The sequence below is a fragment of the Manis pentadactyla genome, chromosome 8 (genome assembly GCF_030020395.1).
Source record: "Manis pentadactyla isolate mManPen7 chromosome 8, mManPen7.hap1, whole genome shotgun sequence".
Taxonomy (NCBI): Eukaryota; Metazoa; Chordata; class Mammalia; order Pholidota; family Manidae; genus Manis; species Manis pentadactyla.
The window spans coordinates 94,707,193-94,729,915 of NC_080026.1; the positions used below are offsets into that span (position 1 = coordinate 94,707,193).

General features: G+C 47.9%; 2 protein-coding genes across 2 annotated transcripts in view; one reads left to right on the plus strand and one right to left on the minus strand.

Annotated features, from left to right (window-relative positions):
• ASCC1 (activating signal cointegrator 1 complex subunit 1) overlaps positions 1-19,559 on the minus strand; it is a 155,919-nt gene extending 136,360 nt beyond the window's left edge. The window contains exon 1 of the mRNA XM_057505959.1: positions 18,882-19,559. The gene's annotated coding sequence lies outside the window, so the exon portion shown is untranslated. The remainder of the gene's footprint in view (positions 1-18,881) is intronic.
• A 372-nt stretch (positions 19,560-19,931) lies between these two features.
• Positions 19,932-22,066, plus strand: DDIT4 (DNA damage inducible transcript 4). The gene is made up of 3 exons (XM_036928791.2): positions 19,932-20,089; positions 20,214-20,475; positions 20,717-22,066. The coding sequence occupies exons 2-3, from the start codon at positions 20,274-20,276 to the stop codon at positions 21,208-21,210; spliced, it is 696 nt and encodes a 231-aa protein (XP_036784686.1). The 5' UTR covers positions 19,932-20,089; positions 20,214-20,273; the 3' UTR covers positions 21,211-22,066.
• Positions 22,067-22,723: the final 657 nt, after the last annotated feature.

The following is a 22,723-nucleotide window of genomic DNA, read 5'->3' on the forward strand; positions in this document are numbered from 1 at the left end:
TATGTCACATAGCCCTGGCAGAAGAAAATCTTGGAACTTGGAATAGATTTCAGTTGATTGATAATTCAGCCCACTATTCCTGTCTCTAAAGCACACTGGAGCACAAAAATTACCATCTCACAAACTCATCTATTCCATATTAATACTTCACAACCCAAACAAGTTCCATATTTAAAGCCACTGCATTTCCTAACATTATACTTTTTAGCATCCACTATCTTGGTGATGAATGACCACAGGAAAAAGTAAAAACACCTACCCTGAAATAAACCTTTAAATCATTATTTTCAGTAAGTTTAGAAGCAACTGCTAACTCTCTCATTTGTTTCATTTGTATAACTACAACATAGACCCTCTAATCACATCGTCGTTACCCCTTGGTATTTGAACTTACTATAAAATTTTTTTCTCTTTTAAGTTGGATATTTCTTTTTATGGCCTTAGAAACTGAAGAGATCCTAAGATTAAACAGAATGCTTTCTGAAGCAACTTTCACAGTGATCGTTCAGCTGCTACATGAGTGCTGCCAGTAACAAGACCCTTTCTATTTTTTGAAGATGGTCTCTCCCTCTCCACCTTTCTGTTGGTCAGTATGTCCCATCATCCACAAGTATTACCAAGCTTTGGGCTTGAAGATGGACCTGTGGCTCATGTGTCATCTGTGCACTCATTATCTCTCAGTCACTCACAGACATTAATTGTAATCCTTTCAATAATGCTGCAAAAGATGTAATACACCCTAATTCAGAAGATGAACTCAAAGTTCAAAGCAAGCATTACTTGCCAAGCCTGCATAGCTAAGTAAATGGCCAGGTCCGAATTTGAACTCTGCAAGATTCCAAAGCTGAGATTATTTTAGATACACCATGCTGCATCCCACCAAGCCCAACCCAGTGCCTTATACAAAGAAAAATGCTAAAACGTTTTCTCTAATAAGATGAATTAACTGCCTGGAAGAAATAAGCCTTGTCACTACACTCCCTTCTTCCTCCCAGTACTTAGTGCTAAGGAGTATCAAGCACAATGAAGGAACAGCCTCTTCCTTTAGGAACTGATAGGAATCAGCTGTATGTTAGTGTCTACATAACCTTTTAGGATTCAGTATGCTGAAACATAAGGGACACCTAAGTCAGCAAGGAGGAAGGCAAGAGGGCAGATGGCAGCTCATGACCAGGACTACACAGCCAGCCTGGTGAAGAAAGCTGGTGGTCACAGTGCCTCTGTACATAAGATACTGCCATTTCCAAAGCATTTTCATATGTCATGTCTTGATTCTCACATCAACCCTGTGAGATACAAGAGGCAAGTGAGGAAACAAGCATAGAGAAGATTACTAACCAAGATTACAGTTAATAAGCAAGGGAGCTAGGTCTTTCAAATCTTTATCTCTATACCTTTTAGTTCATCATATACTAGAAAATCTGAAGGCAAAATTTGCTGTTAATATTAAGAATTGTTCGTGTCAATCCAATACAGAATTCTATCTGTATAACTTTTGTCTCATGGTAATGAGACATAAACAGTAAACTTAAGCTGGTTTCACTTTTACATAGTCCACTATCTTATTTCTGACTTAATTATCCGGGATCAGCATTAAAGTCCTGCATTTTCACTGATACACTTAAATGTGCCAGAAACTTACCTGGAATGACTGGCCTGGAACTGCAAATCAAGTTCCTGACCCAAGGACCTTTTTGTTCTGTCCGTTTCCTTGCAGCCTGTGGCTCCCCTTCCCCCAGTGGCTGGGAGTCAGTAGCCAGGAGTCCTTGAACCCCTTGTTCCTGACTGAACACCAGATACTGAAGTAGAAACTTTGGACCTTAAGGCCAACTCAAAGGTAGAAAGGAAATATGTAGGACTTGGTACGTGGCCAAACTTAGAGAACTCAGAAAGACACCAATTTCTTGTGTCAGTAGCTGAGTTCACTGAGATATGAGGTACAGAAAGAGCAGCAGACTCAAGGAGGTGTCCAATAAGTAGGTGACACTGGGTCCTACAGCTCAGGAGAGTGAGCCAGCTACAGTTCGTTTGGGAACTCACGAGCCTAAGATATTTCTGAGACCAAAGGTGGGGTATGGGTGAACTGCCCAGGGAGAGAGCCTATGGAGGAAGAGAACTGGGCCAAGGAGGGATCCCTGAAGAACCCTAACATGTCAGGGGCAGGCAGAGGAGGAGGAGCCTAGGAAAACAGCTGGCAGAAGTCACTAGGAAGACAGGAAACAGACATCATGGAAACCAAAGGGAAAGGACATTGTGAGGATGCTGCAAACAGCAGTATCTGGTGTAGCTGAGCAATTGAGATAAGAGATGGAGAAGGCCTTTAGATTTTACAAGGGGATTGTTGGTGACTTTGTCTAGAGAGCAGCCATCTTAGTGGTGGAGTGGAGGCTGAGCCAGACTGCTGTGAGAGGGAGAGTGAGTGGAAGGTGAAAACATGAGGCCAGATCTTGGCAACACTTTAAAGAAGTTCAACAGGAAGGAGAGGTGAAAGTGAGAGACAGAGAGGGTGACAGTTAAGAAAAAAAAAAACACAGTTGTGACATTTGTTTCTTCTATGACGGGAGAGGTCAAAGAGAAAGGGGATAAAAAATTGAGGGTGTAAGGTCCCTGAGTAAGTGGGGAGGATGGAGTCCAGAGCCCAATGGAGTGATTGCTCTTAGGAGAGAAGGCAAAAAGGAGAGTGCTGATGTGGGTACACGTGTAGGTGCGGTGGCAGGAAGTTGAGGGAGTTTCCATCAGATGGCCTCTATTCTCTGTGAAGGAAGAGGCAAGTTGGTCTACTGCCTACGGTAAAGGCAGGAGAAAGTGGGAACAGTGGGGCTGGGAATAGTCCCTGTGAAGAATGAAGAGAGCTGACCAGGGTCAGAGGGTTGCCAAGGTCATTTAGGGACCAGTTGCAGTTAGAGCCCCTGAATTTGCAATGGCACCAATCTTCAGCGAAGCACACCAGCAGCTCCTAGCAGCCTGGCAGTGAGAGTGGAAAAAATGAATAGTTGGTGGTTACAGTTTTGCATGGTAAGGGCAAGAGGATAAGCAAATCGTTGGTCTAGGGCTAGCAAGGAAAGGAAGTGAAAACAAAAGAGGTTACCAGAGAGAAATCAGAAGGGTCAAACATTTATAGAGGGCTGTGTCTCTGGTAATGTGTAGGGAAACAAATACAAAGATAGGCAATCGTTACCAAACCTGGCTGTGCCTCAGAATCAAGCTAAGTGAAAATACAGATTCCCTGGCCTCCCCTGGGGGATCTAAGGTTGGGGGTCTCTTCTGAGTCTTCTGTAGCTAGGTTGGAAACCACTTGGACCAACAGAAAAAGCAGACAAGCAAACAGACACACAGAATATATACAGGACCATAACTCCATGACTCTGTCTTTACAGGGTACTGTGGAAGCCAGGATGGTTTGAGGGGGGAATGAAGAGCGGATGACAAGAAAATTTTCCTAGAGAAGGTGAACCTGTGCCTGAGCATGACTGGTGAAATGGAGTTAGCTGAGCAAAGAAGGAATGCCAAGTTCAGAGAACAGCATGTGCAAGGCAGGGCAGCCTGAAATCACCTGCCACATTTGTGGAACTCCAAGTTGTTTGGTGTGGCTGCAGAAAAGGGTATAAACAGGAGTGGTCAGATCTCTCAAGAGAAGGAAGCAAGAACCAGATTGTTTTGAGCCTCATTTACTGTGTTCTACTTTCCATCAAAAGAGCATTTCGCTGATACAGCCAGGATACATTTAAGAAAGAGGCCAGGAGTCCTGACTTTCACAATAAATAACTTAGAAAGTAGGCTCCTCGGGGCCTAGATGGGTATAATGCATCAGATGTGATCCTTGCAGGCCACTAGGTGGTGAACAGTATTTATGCTCTGACTAGAAACTAAGCATTTACAGATTTGTATTTATTTGCTTAACGTTTATGGAAACGCAGATTCCCTAAGCTCAGTGAGAATTATTGAAAGAGCCTCCCTTCTGGGCTCTGAGCCAAAACCAGGGTAAGAGGCAGCTTGAAGTGATCAAATTGAAAGTGTACAGACATTGTGGTGAGATGTTTTCCTTTCCGAAATGATTTCTCCTCCTCCTTTCCCTGGCCCTGAAAGCCTCAAGTAAAACTCCTATAACCTCTCTCACTGTCCTTATTCTCAGAAATCTCCACACATATATTTGAAGATGAACCACACAAATACGGGCATTTGATTTGTCTAGCAAATCCAAAGGTCATGTTTGGGGGCTGTTGAAGTCAGAGTCTACTCACTTAACTTTCTGCTGTCTCCAAAATATCGTGAATCTGGAAAATTCTATGAAGTCAGGAAAACATGGTTCTCAAACAGGCACATCCTGCCTGGAGGACAACCCAGGACTTTGCTATCCTGGACCAGTGTCATTGCCCAGAAAAGACTCAAGGCTCATTCTGTGATCCCACTTCATTGCTCAAGGCTAGAGTGCTTTTTGAAAGCACTCCTGATAATCAAAAGGAAAATCAGACTCTTCCAGCCAGCCTGAGATTGCAACCAGAGTACAGGAGCTAAGGTCTCCAGAGACCTATGGACTCAGGAGCCAGGAGAAACAGGACATTGTCCCTGCACCATCTCTCAGTACAGACAGAATTCATTCTGAGAGCTAGAAAAGCAGCAGAAAGGGGGATGGAGGATTAAGGAGGAAGGCAGTACCTTGCTGCCTGGAAGCACAAGCCCTGACCCCCACCTATAGTTACACCTTATCCAGTATGCTACCAGCCAAGGAGTATCCTCATTAAGCAAATAGGAAAACAGAGACTTAGTGTCAAGATTTCTGCAGCACTATGTGACCCTAAGGATCAAGTCCAAAGACAAAACAACCTTCCATTCTTGAGCCTTTGCAGTCTCTTGAGTCCTGATGGCTCAGTGGCCAAAATGAGCTTTCCATTAAAATGAAGCTCCTGAAAGGAGCCAGTTTAATACTCTTAGATTTAAAAGCTGTTAAGGAGAAATTTCATAGACTTCAATAATGAAGGCATGAGTGACGACGAGGGCCTGGGCTCAGAACCCACACCTCTCATTTTGGCACAGAGGCTCTCCGGGTAGGTACAGTTAGTATCCATGAACTGGGAACCCTAAAAAATGTTCATCATGGTTAACATATAGTGAGGAGTTACCGTATGTGGGGCATTGTTTGCCAGATTATGACTAGGTAGTGCTGGCTTCTCACATGTCCTCACCCATGGTTCACTCTTCGGGCCTGCCTCTGCCTAGAAGCTGGCATCTGGCCTCCATACCTGGCCAGACAGCTGGTTGGTCTCCAGTTTGCAATCTGTTATGAGAACTCATGAAGAAGGCTCTTTTGAAAGTCTCATGCAACTTGCAGGAGCAACATGGGTTTAAGAGCCTTGCTTTTGCGGCTTCAAAAACAAGGAGGCTAAAATTGAGATTGAATAGAGCACATAAGTCTGGGCAACCCAAACCACAGATGGATTGATAGGCTACAGGAAGGAGGTGAGAAGTTCACCTTGTCCTAACTCTGCCACGGAGGGCTGTTGGTTTTGCAGAGGTTTGCCTTTAAAACCTTTTTTCATTCAATAAGAACGCCTCAGTGGGACAATGTATTATAGCATTCATGGAAATAAAAACTAGGAACCACATCACAGGCCGTTCTGCTCCAAACTTGGCCCTGGTTCCCCAGGCAGCTCCCAGTTCCCCCTGATGTACACAGCAGCAGTAGAGGCCTCACCCTGTCCCAGGTGGGGTCTGGCTCTCAGGGAGGAAGGGAGGAGGCATCAGCTGTTTCCCTGTGTCTGAGCCAAGACCCTAGCCTCAGCGAGAAACTCAGCTTTGTCTCCAGCATCTGCCTTCTGCACTGTGAAAAGTTTCCATCACAAAGCGTCGATTCAGGAAGCCAAGGTTACAGGCAAACGGTCTTATTTGAAAATGTGAAGGCCTCTAAGGCCTTGGGCTTCCTGCATTGATTGCTCTCCTGGGGCTTGGGGCCGGCCCAGTCGGGTGGAGCAGTCAGCTCTGCAGGTTACAGGATGTGAAAGTGGGGACTGAGGTTAGGGAAAAGAATAAAAGGCTGGGAGGAGAACACACCCAGCAGAGGGCCATGTGCAGTTCTCCTCTTCAGGTTTTCCTGTGGGTACACTGAGAACATTGTGTTCTGGCTGTGAACTTACCCGGCTTAGCCGGCTCCGGACTCAGCCGCTGGGTCCTAGTGCTGCCTCTCTCCTACCCTCAGCCTTCTAGCAGCACCTGCATGAAGCCCCTTGTAGGGCCCCAGGAAGCCATTTGCACTGCGTCCTCCCTACTGGGTAAGGTCCCCAGTGGCCAGACTGTGAGCACTTACATGCTGATCCATCCTGCCTTTCTGAAGCATCTTCGAAGTGCTTGGCACTGTCCCACAATAGAATCTCATGTCCCTCATTACAAAACTGAGACTCCAGGCAACTGGGAGGAACAAACCAAGGACAGTATCCAAGGTTTCTGGACTCAGGGCTCCTGACATTTTAGGAATAACGGATTTTGAGACATCACTCCAAACACTGGAATAGAATGTGAGCTTTTGCCATCAAAGTTTACCTCCAGATGAATTTGAAAATAAGGTGTCTTCTTAATGAATTCTCCAAACAGCTAAAAGGTCAGTCATGTGGTAGAACTGTCCAGAGGAACCACAGCCTGACCCCCTGCGCTGCCCGGAGCCTGGTGGGCCCTAGTGCCCTCGTCTGCCCTGGGCACGTGCTCCTTGACACTGCCGCCTTTAGCTGCATACGGCACCACACCAGGCCCAGATTGTTCTGTGTCTGTGTAGTGTCCTGGAACTTGGAGGCACATGTTGGGCCCCAGCCTAAGTAGCCAAGAATCAACAAGCCAGCAGACAGGGAGAGGGGACTTAGAAGGGGATGGAGGCTCTCTGGTTAGAGATTTGCAGTTTTTAAAGTGGGTTCTGGATTGTAAATCCACCTACTAGATTGCAAACCTCTTTTTCCAAGTCTTCTTTATATCCTGTGTGTATGCTGGTCCTTGATAAACTGTTGAATGATCTGAATGAAAGTCATTCATTGGAAGACCTTGCCTTTAGCATTCAACAACTGCACATTGAGTGCCTACTGTGTACTACGCACTGGCTGAGATAGGGGGACACATTGCTAAAAACAAATATACAAACAAAGCAAAGGCAGCCATGGTATCTGCCCCTCCTAGAGAGCCCAGTCCAGTACAAAGAAAAGCAAGAATAGGCCCAAGAGTCCATGATTGTCCTAAGGAAAATCCAGGGTGCTATGGGTAAGCAAAGAGCAGGGCGACTTAATGTTAGGTAGGGTTGGGGGGGCGGCAACAAGGTCCCTGAGGATGAGCTCTTTTAAGCTGAGACCCAAAGGGAAGTAGGAATTAGCTAGACAAAGAAGGTCAAGAAAGGGAGGTTCAGGCAGAAGTAATAGTCTTATGAAGACCTGGAATTTAGAGAGTAGGTGGCCCATTCAAAGAACTGAGAAAAGTAGTCTAAGTCTTTTGAATTCCACTGACAGATCATCTAATTCTCACTCCAAGGAAGAGTCTAGTCAGTGAGAAAGAGAGTCCTACTACTTCTCTGTGGCCTTACCCCCCGCCCCAGACTCCATTTCCGCAGAAACCAGAGGAATCCTAAATGATGACTGGGATACATCTTGAGGCAGGAAGACCAAGGGTGGGGATGGAAGGGGCAGGTACTGGTCCAGGCACAGGGATCCTGGACTGAGATACTGGGCAAATCATATCCCAGCTCTCTCTGGACCTCAATTTTCATGTTTTTGTATTCCCAGTGTTTAGCCTGACACTCAGATCTTTCTGAATTAATGAATGACTACAGTTTCCATTTGTAAAAAGATTCTTGCCAATGCTAAGATTCTGAGTCTGAGACCCACAGTCAGTCTTGCCCAGGATTCTTTTGGCAACAGAAGTACCATGAAAGGCAGGAGCACAGTACCCAGCACACCCACAACAAATGTGTGTTGAATGAATGAGTAAATGCTCTAAAGCTCTGATGGATCCGTCAGCAGCTGCTTTGACCTTCAGCAGTCATTATCCCCCATGTACCTCACATGTAGACACCAGACTTGTGGTGAAATGAAGCCTAGATCTTGCCTTTAGTGTGCATCCTAAAGGAAAAAGATATAAAATGACTGCACAGAGTTGAGAGGCAGTGAAAGGAAGAAAAAGGGTGTGAGGATGTGCAGTCTGATAATCAGTGCACATCCTCACATAGCAGTTGCTGACTTAAAAACCCCAAGCCTGCCCAAATGCTCTTCCCTACTCCTGTGAACAGCTAGGATTCACCAGACCTCGCTGCAAGAGCTCTGGAAATAGCCAAGTGCTCCCTGTGCCACCCTTCCCCTGCTTGCCCTGCATCAGGCGCTATAGTAAGGGCAAGAGTTCCCAGCTGGGCACACCCTCAAATGCACTTTCCCTCTCCTGTGGGTTTCCAGGCTAGCCCACAGAAGCCTGCTTCATCCACAACCACACTGAAACATAGAATTAATTCTGGCTGTACCATGGGTGAGCTAGGCAATCATTACAGCAACCAAACCACCACTTATAGCATTATTCTGATGGGAAAATGTGTTCTGAGCTCCAAGCAACCAAATCATAAGTGGAACATAGGCACACCCATATTCAAATTCCAGTTTTAACACTTCCTAACCGTGTGTTCATGGGTAGGATACCATCCTCCCCAAGCCTCAGTTTCTTGCTTTGTAAAATAATACCTCTCTTAGAAGGTCATAGTGTAAAGATGCATGGCACATAGCAGATGTTTCCCCAAATCCTTTCACAGGGCTTTCTGTCTCTCCAGGAGAGACCTGGAGACGAGACGCCAAATACTGTCCCTTGAGGAGGGTTCTTATCCAGCCTGCATGAAGGCAGCATTACAACTCAGGCTCAGAGCAAATGTTTATGAGATAAATGAACTGCTGTCTTAGAAATCACAGAACATTTCTCATCTTTGACCTTCTCCAGGCTTTTACTGGCTTATCTAAGCCAAGAAACTTCTGCCCCTACTCAGCTCCCTCTCCCTTATTCTCTCCACGAACAGCATTGTTCTGGTCCTGGTTGGGGCTTTGCCTCTAGAAGGGGCCAAAAGCCAGGGCCTTTCATGCCGGCCTGGATATCAGCCCGCAAGAGCTAGCAAGGGGAGGGCAGAGACCAGGGCAGCACACCACCACGGCCTGTGAAACGCAGACCTCCTTCACAGCTTTGGCTTCAGCCCCTCCTCACTGTTTGTTTCCCTGCTGTAGCCAGAACGCTCTGTACCCAAACACTGGTGCAACAGCCAAGGAATCCGTAGGGTCCTAGAGGTTGACCATCTTTCTTTCCTTGCCTTTGTGCCCCAAAGTCAGGATTTCCTGGCACTGGGCCCCTTGTCCCCTGCCCCAGGTCACCAGCACCATGGGGGTCAATTGCCTTGAATGAGCCTCCCCTACATTGCACTGGGCTTCCCACATTCTGTCTCTACTTGGTGCCCCTGTTTCCACAGTATTCTCCACTTTTTCACCCATCTGGAACCACAGAGCCTTCTCAGACCTTTCCTTCATCTTACCAGGGCTGTCAGTGCCTCCTCATCCTGCAGTACTTGCCTCTGGGTCTCCACTGCTCCAGCTCCCCTCCACCTCCTTACGCATCCCCACTCCCCCCAGCCCTGCACTAGCAAGAACAAAACAAAAACCTCTTGTGAAAGTAATATGAGCTCATGGTAAAAAATGAAACAGTGCAGAAGGTGTGAAGTAAAAAGGTAAAGTCTTTCCCTCCCCTCTGTCCCTAAGTGATAACCTCTGTGAACAGTTTTTCCAGTATCCTTCTAGATGTTTTCTCTGTGCAGTTAAGTGTGTGTCTGCAGGGGAGTGTCCTGTTTTTTCTTCAGTGAGATCATAGTATACAAATTGTTCTGCAACCTGTTCCTTTTACCTAACAATATTTATTATCTTGGACATCCTTCACTCACTCTTTTTAACATCCATGTAATATTCTGTAATCTGGATATACTACAATTTATTTAACTGTTCTCCAGCCACAGACACTTAGGCAGTTTGCAGTTGTTGCAATCACTATCTAATTGGTTCCCTTCCCAGGTCCCAAACCTCCAATCTTTCTTTCACACCTCTGCTGCTCAATTCTAACACCTGATTGTCGTTTCCCACATCAACCATCTTCCTTGTGTTAGGGTTGTTCACCAGATGTCTTATCTCCCCAACTAGGTCTTTACTTGCCTTGGAGCTCGTGGCAAACAACATTCTAGGCCTATCAACTCTAGTTTTTTAGCCAATCGTGGTGCTATCCTAAGGAAATATAAGGAGGGTCTCAGGCCACATGGCTACTCATTCTTTCTTTTCACATATATGTATTGGGAACTCTGTGGTCCTGGCTTTGTGAGGGCCCTGGAACTCCAAGATGAAACAGATGCAGACCCTGGCCTCCTGGAGCTTGCAGTTTTGTGGGAAAGACAGGCATTGGGCACCTACACAGACACATACTTGTGCAATTACATACAGAAGGAGTGTTTTGAAAGAAAACAGAGAAGAAGGGTTAGAGCCACCAGGGAAGGCCTCTCTGAAGAGCTGCAACGGAGAGAGGGCCAGTGCAGGCCAAAAGACTGCGGGATGTAGTTCCTATTCTGGGCCACTCTGGCACTTCCCCTTTTGTCTTCTCATCTGACAAGAGGGGAAATCCCCCTCTCAGTTTTAACTTTCTGTGACAATAATCAATGCTATCAGAGTTCATAGGAAGCAGAGCTCCCCACTGCCTGGGAGGGGTAGGAGGACACCTCTGCTTTTACACTGATCTTGAGTCACATGTAGGCTCTATTTCCATTCAATTCTGGGCCAAATACCTGTTGACCATATACCACATGTATCTAATATATAGGTGTGTATGGAGGGGGCCTTGGGGGGACTTGTGGTGGTGGTGTTGGGTATTTAAAGATTTAAAATTAGTGACCTCTAAAGGAGTTTACAGTCTGGTAGGGCATCAGACCCAGGATAGGATCATTTCAATATACAATATCAAGTGAGAGGAGAGCAACGCATCCACAGCTATGTGAACTGCACACTGGCTTCAAAGTCAAACAGGTCTGGGCTGGACTCCCTGGCCTGTACAGTCAGGCAGGGGAACCTGGAGCTTTCCAAGTGTGTTCAAAGAGGGCTGCTGAAGGGCTGTGAGCTTGAGACAAGCTTGGAGTGTGAGTCAGAGCTAGAAGGAGCTAGAAAGGCATCTGGAACAGTAATCAATGTAAGGATGGAAGCAAGCTGGAAGGGAAGACCCTTAAGACCACAGAGGAATGGCATCTCACAGGGCACAGGGAAACTGAAGGAAGTCAACTCTACAAGCACTGAACGAATCCAAGTGAAATAAGAAGCACCAAGAGTCCCCCATTCTCCCAAGGCCAAGGATTTCATGCCCAAAGAGGGCACCAGATGGGAGAATACAGAAGTCTGCTGTTACCTCTGCCGATCTCACTTCCAGGTCCATGTGTTCTGTTTCTCTTTAGTATGATTATAAATGCTATAAATTATATGCTTATGGTTTGTTGATGTTTGTGATCCACTGTACATGACTATATATATTTTGCACAACTACATATAATGTTCAAAGTTGTATACACAAAACTATACACACTATACTTCATAGAAAATTTAAGAGCATTTCAGAAGTAATTAGAACCATATGTTACTTTTCCTCTCATGGGTTGTAGGAGGGAGAGGAATCTAGAGATAGGCAAAGGCCTGCCCTGGAGGCTTGCTAAGACAAGGTAAGGAGCCGGACTTACTCTAAAGGCAATGGCTGCTATTAAAAGTTCTAGGGGAGGTCTTAGTGAAGCTGAACAAAGGTAAGACCCATAGAAAATTCCAGGCTTTCCTTGTTTTTACTAAGAAAACAAGAGTTGCCTCCAAAATTGGAGCAGTCAGTCTCACCAGTTCTGCCCACAATTCATCTCTGCGCCTCACTTTCTCCATCTGTAAAGGGAAACCTCACCTGCCATAGCATGGGGCTGTGGGACCACAAGATCAGCTCTGGCAAGCAACAAGGCCCAGGGACTGAGGGGGTTGTAGGCCAGCCTCAGCAAAACACAGTGACATTATTGCCAAATCTGAACATCATTCCTTGCCTCCAGGGCTAACCAACTCTGGAGATGGTGCATCAAGGTTAGGATATCATCTTTCTTTGAGGAGAGAGCTTGGTGAAGCTTCTGCAGGCCCACTAATGTCCTTCTTTTCAGATAAGAGACTTAAAACTTCCTGGGAGAGTGAGGCAACACGCCTCATTGCGCAGGCGTCAGCAAATTCAACAGCTGCAGCAAGTGGTAAAGAAAAGCTCCCATAATAACCATGTGTGATAATAAAAAGATAAAGAGGCAATAGGTATGTAGGTCAGCTCAAAAACAGCTACCCCACCCATTTGGCCTGGGTAATCATTTGTGCCAGGTGGATACAAAGGCTTTTCTTCCTTCCCCTCCCAAGCTGACCATCCCTGCTCTGTTCAAGATTGCCTTAAATAAAATTCCCTTCCTGCACTCACTGGAGGTGGCCTGGGCAGTTCTGGCCTGCAGCCTTACAGGAGCAGGCACTACTCCCAACACTCCCTCCCAACAAATCCTGGGGTCAGAGAGCACAAAGGCTCAGCCTCTATGACGCGGGTTCTTGGGGCTCAGTCAGAGTTTAGGGTGATGACTCACGGACACTCCCCCGCCCACCCCTACAGGGTTTTGCTTGCACTAGGAGGCCTCCCCAACCCCAACAGAGGCCGCTTTGTTAGCAGACCCGGTCCGAGGAGAGTTACAGCCTCAGGGCTGCTAGGGCCACCTCCGCCTCCGCCTCCGCCTCTTCCCCCTCTCCCCACTCTTCAGTCCGCACAAGAAAGCCGCTCGCCCCAGAGCCCCGCCCCCACCCTGAAGCCCGGCGACCGTAGTGCTGAGCTCAGCATCTACAGCCCGCCGCCTTCCTCCGGGACGGTGGGCGGAGTCTCTTCCTCCCAGGGGCGGGCGGGGCCGGGGCCAGTCACGCCCCTTTCCTGTCCCACTCGCCCTCCATCTTCCGCCTTTCCCCACCAGATGCACGTACTTCACGTCACGTCCCCGGTCCTCTCTGCAGGGGGTCTGCGGACACAGACCCTCCCCCCTCCGCCACCTCAGTCAGCTAGCAGCCCTGCATTTGTCACCTCAGCGGGGGCTGGGGGAGGCGGGTAGGAGAGTGTGAGCAGGGGGTCTTCCTTTCCCGCAGCCGGGCTGCCTCCACTGCAGACCAACCTATACAGACTGCGAGGAAGCCGCTTCAGCTCCTGTGTGCACCTCTTCCCAGAGCAGAATCTATGGACATCTACAATTTTTTTTTCCTCTGCGTTTGTTTTCTAAGTACGAAAAGATTCAGCAGTGGTTCCTATATTCCTATACCAAAGTCTGCCCTTTGTGGGTTATAAGCGGGACACGAAGGGGCAGGAAAAGGCCTCTGTTTTGGAGCTCCGCGTCATAGACTGGCCTTCCTACAGGAGACCATAGTTCTTGGGGAGCACACCTGGAGAATGGGGTGACAGAATCACTGGCAATTCTGGGCCTGAGGATGTCTAGCTTGTATTAAGTCTGCCACAGTCTGCCTTGTATTAAGTCAGCATTGCTGGGCCCTGCTTAATTAATTCTGCAGGAGGTAGGAGGAATCTGATCAGATAAAACGCGCCAACCCAGGAGAGAAAGTTATGTCAACAGCTCCCTAGAGACTTAGGTGTTCACCTCTTCTACCATAACTCCTCAGTATGTACTGTCCTCCTTTCTGGACATACAGTCCTCTTTGGCTCATAGCTAAGAGTGTTGGTAGCTTAGAATCAAGGAACTAGGTCTGATCTAGTCATGGCTCCAGCCTGCTGACTGGCTGTGTGACCTTAGGCAAGTCACTGCAGCTATCTGAGCCCCACTTTTCTTACCTGAAATATGACACTGATGAGGCCTGTCCTGTCTACACCCCACAAATATTAGTTGCTATTTTTATTGATAGAGTTATAAAAATACTGATATGGAAGTTTTTAAAACCATAAAGAGCTCCAGGAAGGTCAAAGATCTTTTTTGAGGAGGTGGCAAAGTTGCCAGGCAGAATAGACAGCTCCCATCACCTGCCAGCCAACGAATTCCAGAAAAAGGCCAGGATGCAGACCCTGGGTGACTGCCTTTTGCATAGACCTGGGTTTTCTAAGCCTTTGGCTACTAAGGCCACAGGAGATAAAAATGTACTCCTGGGTGAAGCTAGAATTTGGCAGAGGGGCAAGGAAGTAGTTGTAAACCTGAGAAAAGAAAAGTTCCTGAGGATTGAGTGAGGCCTAACTGCCAGAAGAGTGGGAGATCATGGGCACCTCATAAGGATCCCTGCCTTCCAGCTCAGTGGTGTATCCATAAACTGGGGGAGGTAGAAAGGAGGTCTGGAAGAGGTGCTCTCCCAGGGCCTGCTGGCCCTAACATTCAAAGATTTTAAGGTTCATTCTGCTGTCAAAGGAAGCCTGGCAGTGAAAGGGCTAACTCCCTTCTCTGCTGAGTGCTGTAATCCAGCCCTACCCACCCCAGTCCATTTGGTACTCAAAGACTAGACAGGCCTTCTGATCTCTCTTCACAGAAAAAAAAAAAAAAAAGTAATAAGTGAGCTTCTTTTGTTGTTCTGGCAGGCAGTGAACCTGGATACAGACTATCCCCACTGTAACAGCTCCTGATTTCCCTTGTCATTCCCTCCCCACCCAAGCTTGATGAACAAAGTCCACCTGACTCCACCTCCCCCTTTGATCTATGTGACAATTGGAGACCCTGAAAAGGCAAGAACACTGAGAGGGCTGGATGGGGAACATCTGTTTCTACCTCCTCTGGCAAGCCGCCTCCAGATGGCCCACCCTGCTACAGGCCATGCTTGGGATTTTTAGGAAGACAGCTCTATGGAACTCATCATGACTTTTCCTTTGCTATGATCCTGGTGGAGGTTGGAGAAGTCTTTGAAATTCTCTAGTTCTGGGTTTTGAAAACCGGGATATGAAAATCCCAACCTTACATGAAGCCACAGGCTAATCACAGTGTATCTTACTTTTAATAAAAGTTTTTTTGGAGGGTCAAGAGGAAAGGGAAAAATTAAGTAATTTGGTAATTTAAAAGTTTGCTGCTAAAATTAACAGAGACAAAACGTAAAATAGAATGCAAGATTGCATTATTTGCAATAAAAATTCTGGGCTTCAAATATCTGAATATCTTCAGATAGTATAATTATAAATTAGGCTTGAAAGCTATGGGTTAATGGAAGGATAACTGGAACTCATTCTGGGCCTCGATTTTCTCACTTATAGAATGGCACCATATTCATTCCTCAGGGTGTAAGTAGATAATACTTTTAAAAACTTCCTTGAAAGACTACGCAATACAATGCAGTTAGTATTACCATTTCAAAAAGTAGCTTCATTTGCAGAATGACTCCCACTGAGTTTTTAATTCACTAATAGCACAATCCAAATCCCACCTGAAGCCCCTAACTGTCAACAGCTTTTCACAACCTTCCTTTCAAACCAGGTGCACTTGCTATTTTGACCAACCTGTTTTTCAAGTTAAAAAGCCACAGAAGTCCTGGGTTCATTGTCCCCAACACCTACCCTCTCCTCACCACTCGGGTCCCCTGGCTCCTCCTACCACCTCCACTAACCTCAGCAGAGATGTTTCCGAGAGGCGGCAGAGGTCCCTAAGCAGTGCCTTGCAGGCCAGCTAGCTGGCCTTCAGGGGTTCACATCCTGAATTCAGAGGTTCCCAGAATCAACCCCCTCCCCAAGATCTGGTTTAACTCCCCAGACCCGACTGGAACTCTTTGTCAGGCTGAGGTCCTGGGAACCAATATGCAGGACAGAAACCATCTGAACAGGGAGGGGCAGGAGGCAGGAGTGCTCATTGACTTTAAATTGCAGGCTGCAGCTGGGTCCCACGGGAATAGAGCAGAGCCTGGGAAGAGGCAGTGTCTGCGTGGTTAGGGCTCTGGCCACAGAGATTGGGACATGGGGCCTGGTTACCAACTCCCAAGGCCTGAGTCACCTGTGACGTGACACTAACTGCTCAGAGTTCAGACAGTCTCCCCATCAGGGTTGTCTTGATGCAGATTCCATGTTGCATACTATGTCTACGTGATAGTCCTCCCTGGAGCACAATTCCGCAGAAGCCATATGTAAATGCACAGGCTCTAATAGGAATGGTGCCCTCTGGAGTTGTACAAAGGGGCAGCCCTATTCCCACCAACAAAGGAATATAAACTTAAGAAGTATTTGGAGGAGAAGACATGAAACCATAAAACTCCTAGAAGGAAACAAAGGCAGGAATCTTGAACATCAGCATGAGTCATTTCTTTCTGGATACATCTCCCCAGGCAAGGGAAACAAAAGCAAAAATAAACAAGTAGGATTACATCAAACTAAAAAGCTTCTGTACAGCAAAGGATACCATCAACGAAACAAAAAAGCAATCTACTATATGGGAGATTATGTTCACAAATGATATATCCAATAAGAAGCTAATGTCCAAAATATATAAAGACTCAACACCAAGAAAACTAATAACCCAATTAAAAAGTGGGCAAAGGACCTGAAGAGACATTTTTCTAAAGAAGACATACAGATGGCCAAAAGGCACACGAAAAAATGCTCCACATCACTAATCATTAGGGAAATGCAAGTCAAAACCAAGATGAGATATTTCTTCACACCAGTCAGAATGGCTACTATCCAAAAGACAAGTGTTGGTGAGGACATGGAGAAAAGGGAACACTCCTACATTGTTGGTGGGAATGTAAATTGCTCCAGCCACTATGGAAAGCAGTATGGGGGTTCCTCAAAAAACTAAAATGAGAAATACCATATAGCCCAGTAATTCCACTTCTGGGTATATACCAGAAGAAAACACAAATCCCTGATTTTAAAAGTTATATGTGCCCCTATGTTTATTGCTGCAATATTTACAATAGCCAAGATAAGGAAGTATGCCCAATCAATAGATGAATGGATAAGGAAGTGGTGCATATATGCAATGGAATATTCATCCATAAAGAAGAAAGAAATACTGCCATTTGCAACAACATGGATGGACCTAGAGGATATTATGCTAAGTTAAATAAGCACAGAAATACAAGTACCCTATGATTTCACTTATATGTGGAATCTAAGAGAAACAAAACACAACAAACTAACAAAACAGAAATAGACTCATAGACACCGAGAAGGGACTGCTGGTTACCCTGGGGGAGGGCTGGGTGGGTAAAGTAGATGAAGGGGATAAAGAGACACAAAATCTCAATCATAATATAAATCAGTCAAGGGGATGAAAGTCCAGCATAGAGAATATAGCCAATAGTTCTGTAACATCTACATTGTCAGATAGTAACCGCACTAGCTGGGATGAGCATTTAATAACATAATTAACTGTCAAATCACTGAGTTGTATACTTGAAACCAATATAATATTGTATATCAACTATACTTCAAATAAATATAATAGGAAAAAAAAAACTAGGACCAGCAGAAACTCAGCATGAGATTAGGAAGGAAAAAAAAAGTATTTGCAGGTGAATGACTGCTTGATGGGTTCAGGGCCTCCTTTGGAACAATAAGGGTGTTTTGGAATCACAGGTAGTAGTTGCACAACATTATGAATGCACTAAACGCCACTGAATTGTTCACTCTTAACAAGGTTAATTTTAAATGTAAATTTCATCTCAGTAAAAAAAAAAATTATTTTGAGGCACTTCAGGGTTAAAACATTAATTACTTCAAGATTCCCCACAAGTCAGCCCTCTACACAATGCCATCTTTCTCCCCAGCTTCCTACTGCTGACTATAATCCAACCAGAACTAGGTTGTCTTGGGTCCTTTTCTCATCACTTTTTAAAAACACAATGAGGACATTAATGGATTTCTTCTGAAAAGAAACAAAATTACTCAGTGCCCATTAACACAGCCTTTCCATCTGGGAAGAACTAACAGAATGAGACAAATTAAGAAAGGTACTTAGCACACTTCTTCTGTATGAATTTCTAGTAAAGTGACCTTTCCACACTGGCTCTGAATTCTTTTGCTTATGAATATCACTTTTTAAAAAAGTTCCATTTTTCTTAATGTTCCACAGCTTTCTGAAATATTTCCTTTTATTCTGTCAAGGAGAGAGAAGGAAAACACCCTTATCTCCTCCTGTTTTTAGGTGTCCCCAGCCCAGTAGCCTGGTGGGGGGAGAGAATGGTCCTCTGATCAAGTAATTTCCTGATCTCTCCTGGATGACAGAAAGACATACCCATACAAGTCACCTCCAACTCTTTTCTTCCCACCTCAGTAAAGAGGAGGTCCACTGTCCCCAACCCTCCAAGCACTCTCCCTAACGTCCTGACTGGTGTCTTTAAGACTCCAGCAAATGAGGAGCTTGGGGATAAGAGGAATGGACGTTGTTCAGGCCTTGAAAGCCCCAACAGCAAAGACTTTATTCTAGTCTGCAGCGGTCTTTAAGATGCCTCCTAATCTGAGCCCCCCTAATTTAATTTTTATCCATAAACTGGTCTCCAGCGGTGGTTCTCCCATCTGGAAAGTGGGGAAGGGATGCAAGGCTTGAATTCTGTTCCTTTCTGGTTCTAAGTCTCGGTTTGCTTGCTTGGCCCATGGGTCAGGTTTTTTTGTTTTAATGGGGGTGGGGGTGGGGATGGTAGTGGCCGGACCTCTCCTTCAAGTGTCATCTGTCATGCGCAAGCCTGCCCGGAGGCGAGGGCTGCCTGACAGATCTGGTTAGGCTCCTGCCCGCCCCGAGGCGGGAGCATCTGATGAAAATTTGGCTCTCTTTTCTATCAGGGTCCCCATGTCCCAGATAGATAAATCTTTAAAGAAATAAAGGTCGAGTTCGTCCGAACCTCCTCCCGCCCTCTAGAACATACTATCTGTCTCCGAGCACAGCCGTCAGGTCAGATTTCCTGTGGCCCCGCCTGAATGACGAAACAGGTGATAGCCGTTGCACTCCCAGGCTTTTCCGGAGATCTAGGTCCTGGGTCCTGATGCAACTCTTCGGGTCTTTTACACAAAGCGTTTCAAAAGAGGGACACTAGGACCCGTCGGATGCCCAGGGTCTCACTGTCGCCTTGGGCCTGTAGAGTCCGCAGGCGGGCCAGTGTGTCCATCTGATATGGGTCCCCGCTCTCAAACCCAGGACCAGACGCTGGGAACCCAAGCCCATCAACACTCCTCTAACTACCCTCCCCAAACCCTCTCCTTGGGAGCAGTTGGTGGGGTGGGAACGAACTCGGTTTGGAGGCCAGGCTCACAAGGGGAGGCACAGACACGCCCATTAACCCATCCTCGGAGACTGTAGAGTAACAGGCGGATGGGCAGGTGGGGCCCCAGGGAAGGGGGAGCTCGGTGCTTGGAGCTGCCCTGCCTTTGGACCCCAAGCCCCTACCCTGATCCTTTGCAAGTCAGGGTGAGCTTCGGAGACGTGCGCGAGGGCCGGCGGAGTTAACGTCTACTCCCCGCACTCCTGTGCCACGGGCATCCTCCCGTGCGCCCAGTTGTTCCCAAAGCTCTCAGGCTCCCAGACGCTGGAAGCAACCGTTTTCCATTCCCGCCGCCCCCTCCAGTTCCCCTGCCTCTTCCCCTGCGCGGTCACGGGCTATCCCCTCCCCCAGCAACACGACCCTACAATAAACAAGTCTTTCCTTGATCCTCCCCTGCCGCGAGCGCCCTCAGGGACCTTGGCAGCTGCAGCCGCCACGGATCCCTTCCAGAAAGGAGGCGTGGCCGCGGCTCGGGGTTCTGCTGCGAGAGTGCTCGGGCTTAATAGGGGCGGGGCCAGGCCGCTGTCACCGGGCAGGAGAGAACGTTGTGAACGTGCGCCCGGGGCCCATTGGCCGAGGCGGGCCACACTCCCGGGTCTGGATTGGGCCGTGGCACGGAGGGGCGTGGCCTCTCCCGCGCTAGTCCTTATAGGTCTCTGGGCTCTGGAGCTAGGGACCTCGGCAGGCCAAGGGGGAGGTGCGGGTAGATAGAAAGGAGGTGTCTGGGCAGCGCTCGGAGGTTGGCGCCCGTTCGCGCTCTCATTCAAGCGGTTGTACGCCCTTGTCCCAGCAGTTCTCGCTGACCGCGTCAGCTGGTGAGTGTCCCTTCCGTGTGTGCTGATCCTTGCGCAGGGAGGCCTCAGCCGTGCGGGTCCTAGAACTCGCAGTGTGGTCCAGTTCCCAGACTGACTCCCAACCCTTGCTCCTCTTATTTTACAGCGTTTTCTGCGATCTCGCACCCTGAACTCGTCTGCAAACGTCCTGGCGTCTGTCTCCACCATGCCTAGCCTTTGGGATCGCTTCTCTTCATCCTCCTCCTCTTCGTCCTCATCCTTGTCCCGAACTCCCTCCCCAGATCAGCCGCCGCGCTCCGCCTGGGGGTCGGCGGCCCGAGAAGAGGGGCTCGGCCGCTGTGCGAGCCTGGAGAGCTCGGACTGCGAGTCCCTCGACAGCAGCAACAGTGGCTTCGGACTAGAGGAAGGTGAGCGTGGATCGGGGCCGGGCGCGATCCGAGCGGCCTGGGAGGTGAGAGAGCTCCGCACTGGAAGGAGTCAAAGCCACCTTGACTTCTTACCCCATCAGAACCCAGATTGCGGAGATGGAGGGGGTGGAGAAAGGAGATTGGATGTGGAGGCATACAGTGGGAAGTGGTTTCTTAGCGAAACAACACCTCCTTAAGGAGCTGCCCTTAACAACCCTGCCCCGTGTGTTCTCCCTTCTAGACTCAGCATACCTGGATGGGGTGTCCCTGCCCGACTTCGAGCTGCTCAGCGACCCTGAGGATGAGCACCTGTGTGCCAGTCTGATGCAGCTGCTGCAGGAGAGCCTGGCCCAGGCTCGGCTGGGATCGCGGCGCCCAGCGCGCCTGCTGATGCCCGGCCAGTTGGTGAGCCAGGTGGGCAAAGAACTACTGCGTCTGGCCTACAGCGAGCCGTGCGGCCTGCGGGGGGCGCTGCTGGACGTCTGTGTAGAGCAGGGCAAAAGCTGCCACAGCATTGGTCAACTGGCCCTCGACCCCAGCCTGGTGCCCACCTTCCAGCTGACCCTTGTGCTGCGCCTAGACTCACGCCTGTGGCCCAAGATCCAAGGGCTGTTCAGCTCTGCCAACTCCCCCTTCGTCCCTGGCTTCAGCCAGACCCTGACGCTGAGCACAGGCTTCCGAGTCATCAAGAAGAAGCTATACAGCTCGGAGCAGCTGCTCATTGAGGAATGTTGAACTTGGGCCTGAGGAGCTAACACTGCCCCTAGGGCAGAGAAAACTGAACTTTTTGGGGTGGACGTTGGCAGGCAGGAGCTGAGGGACTGATACCTGTCATTAAAAACCTGACAACAGTCACCTGGGAGAAGGAAGGTCAAGGTCGGGGGAACATAGCATAGTGTTTCCTGGAAAGCTCACTTAGGTATGTGCAGGTGGCTCCCCGTTGGGGGCACATGCCCCTCAGTACTGTAGCATGAAACAAAAGCTTAGGGGCCAACCAGGCTTCTGGCTGGATGTGTATGTAGCATGTACCTTATTACTTTTATCGTTACTGACAATTAAAACAACGGTAGTGTGACAGCCAGGAGAGCAGCTGGGCTGCACTGGCCTTTACAAGGCAAGGGGTGTGTGCTGGTGGAGCCGGCCCTGGTGGGAGGGGGGGAGTCATTGAAGTGGTTTGTATCTCATGGTCTGAAGGGGCCAAATGTGTGTGTTCTTTGTTTCTGTATCTTGGTTTTTTGATCAGAGCTTCACTACTGACCTGTTCCAGGCAGCTATCTTACAGACGCATGAATGTAAGAGTAGGAAGGGGTGGGTGTTGGGATCACTTGGGGATCTTTGACACTTGAAGGAAAATACACCTGGGAGCTGTGTTCAGTCCCTCCCGTAATGTGTACTGAAGAGTTGAGCTGTAGGGGAAGGGGCTGATGGGGGTGGGGGCTGGACCCCTCCCCAGAGGAGTGTCATCTGGGTCTTCCATCTAGAACTGTTTACATGAAGATACTCACTGTTCATGAATACACTTGATGTTCAAGTATTAAGACCTATGCAATATTTTTTACTTTTCTAAATAAAAAAATGTTTGTTAAAATGGTTAAGTCTCATCAGTGCCATGAAATAAAAGGGATGGGGGTGGGTGTTGGTAAAAGGAAGATTTCATCAGACTTGAGTCTACCTGTGTGTTTCTCTGTCCCTTTCTGGGGCTGCCTGCCAGCATGGTAATGGAGGTATGTGGACTGTGCCATCTGTGCCAAGAACCCTGGCTTCCTTGGCTCTGCTGACTGAGGTCACCGGGGGAAGCTCTGGAAAGCACTGGAACCTGAGTAGTGAGTCAGACCTCCCACAGAGCCAGTCTCAGCCTTAACCCCCCTGGCCACCCGAGTTAGGAGGCACAGGTGCAAGGACTCCCTGAGCCCATGGCTCTTACAGGTGCTGAAAAGACTGCAAGATGCTTTTTTTTTTCCTATGAAGAGAGAGTTCTATTTGTTCTGCAGTCATGAAAATTATAAACTACCTCAATATAAAAAGGCTAGGAACGGGACCTCAAAAGATGGAGTTTGAAAAGATTGCTTACATCCAGCCTCTTACTAGGCTCAGGCAGGCTGCACAACCTGCCACGGTACAACACAGGGACACGCATGTACGTGAAGGTGAAGGAGAGAGGCTTGGTGAGGGCTTAGGAAGCAAAGGGCTTGGAGGCCTGTCTTCACAAATGTCCTGGACTCATTGTGCTTGCTGGGCCCCAGTTTGC

Excerpts from the sequence above, each read along its gene's own strand:
- DDIT4 (XM_036928791.2), top strand. The coding sequence starts at position 20,274 with ATGCCTAGCCTTTGGGATCGCTTCTCTTCATCCTCCTCCTCTTCGTCC. Across the intron at positions 20,476-20,716 it reads TGGCTTCGGACTAGAGGAAG|ACTCAGCATACCTGGATGGG; the intron begins GTGAGCGTGGAT and ends TCTCCCTTCTAG.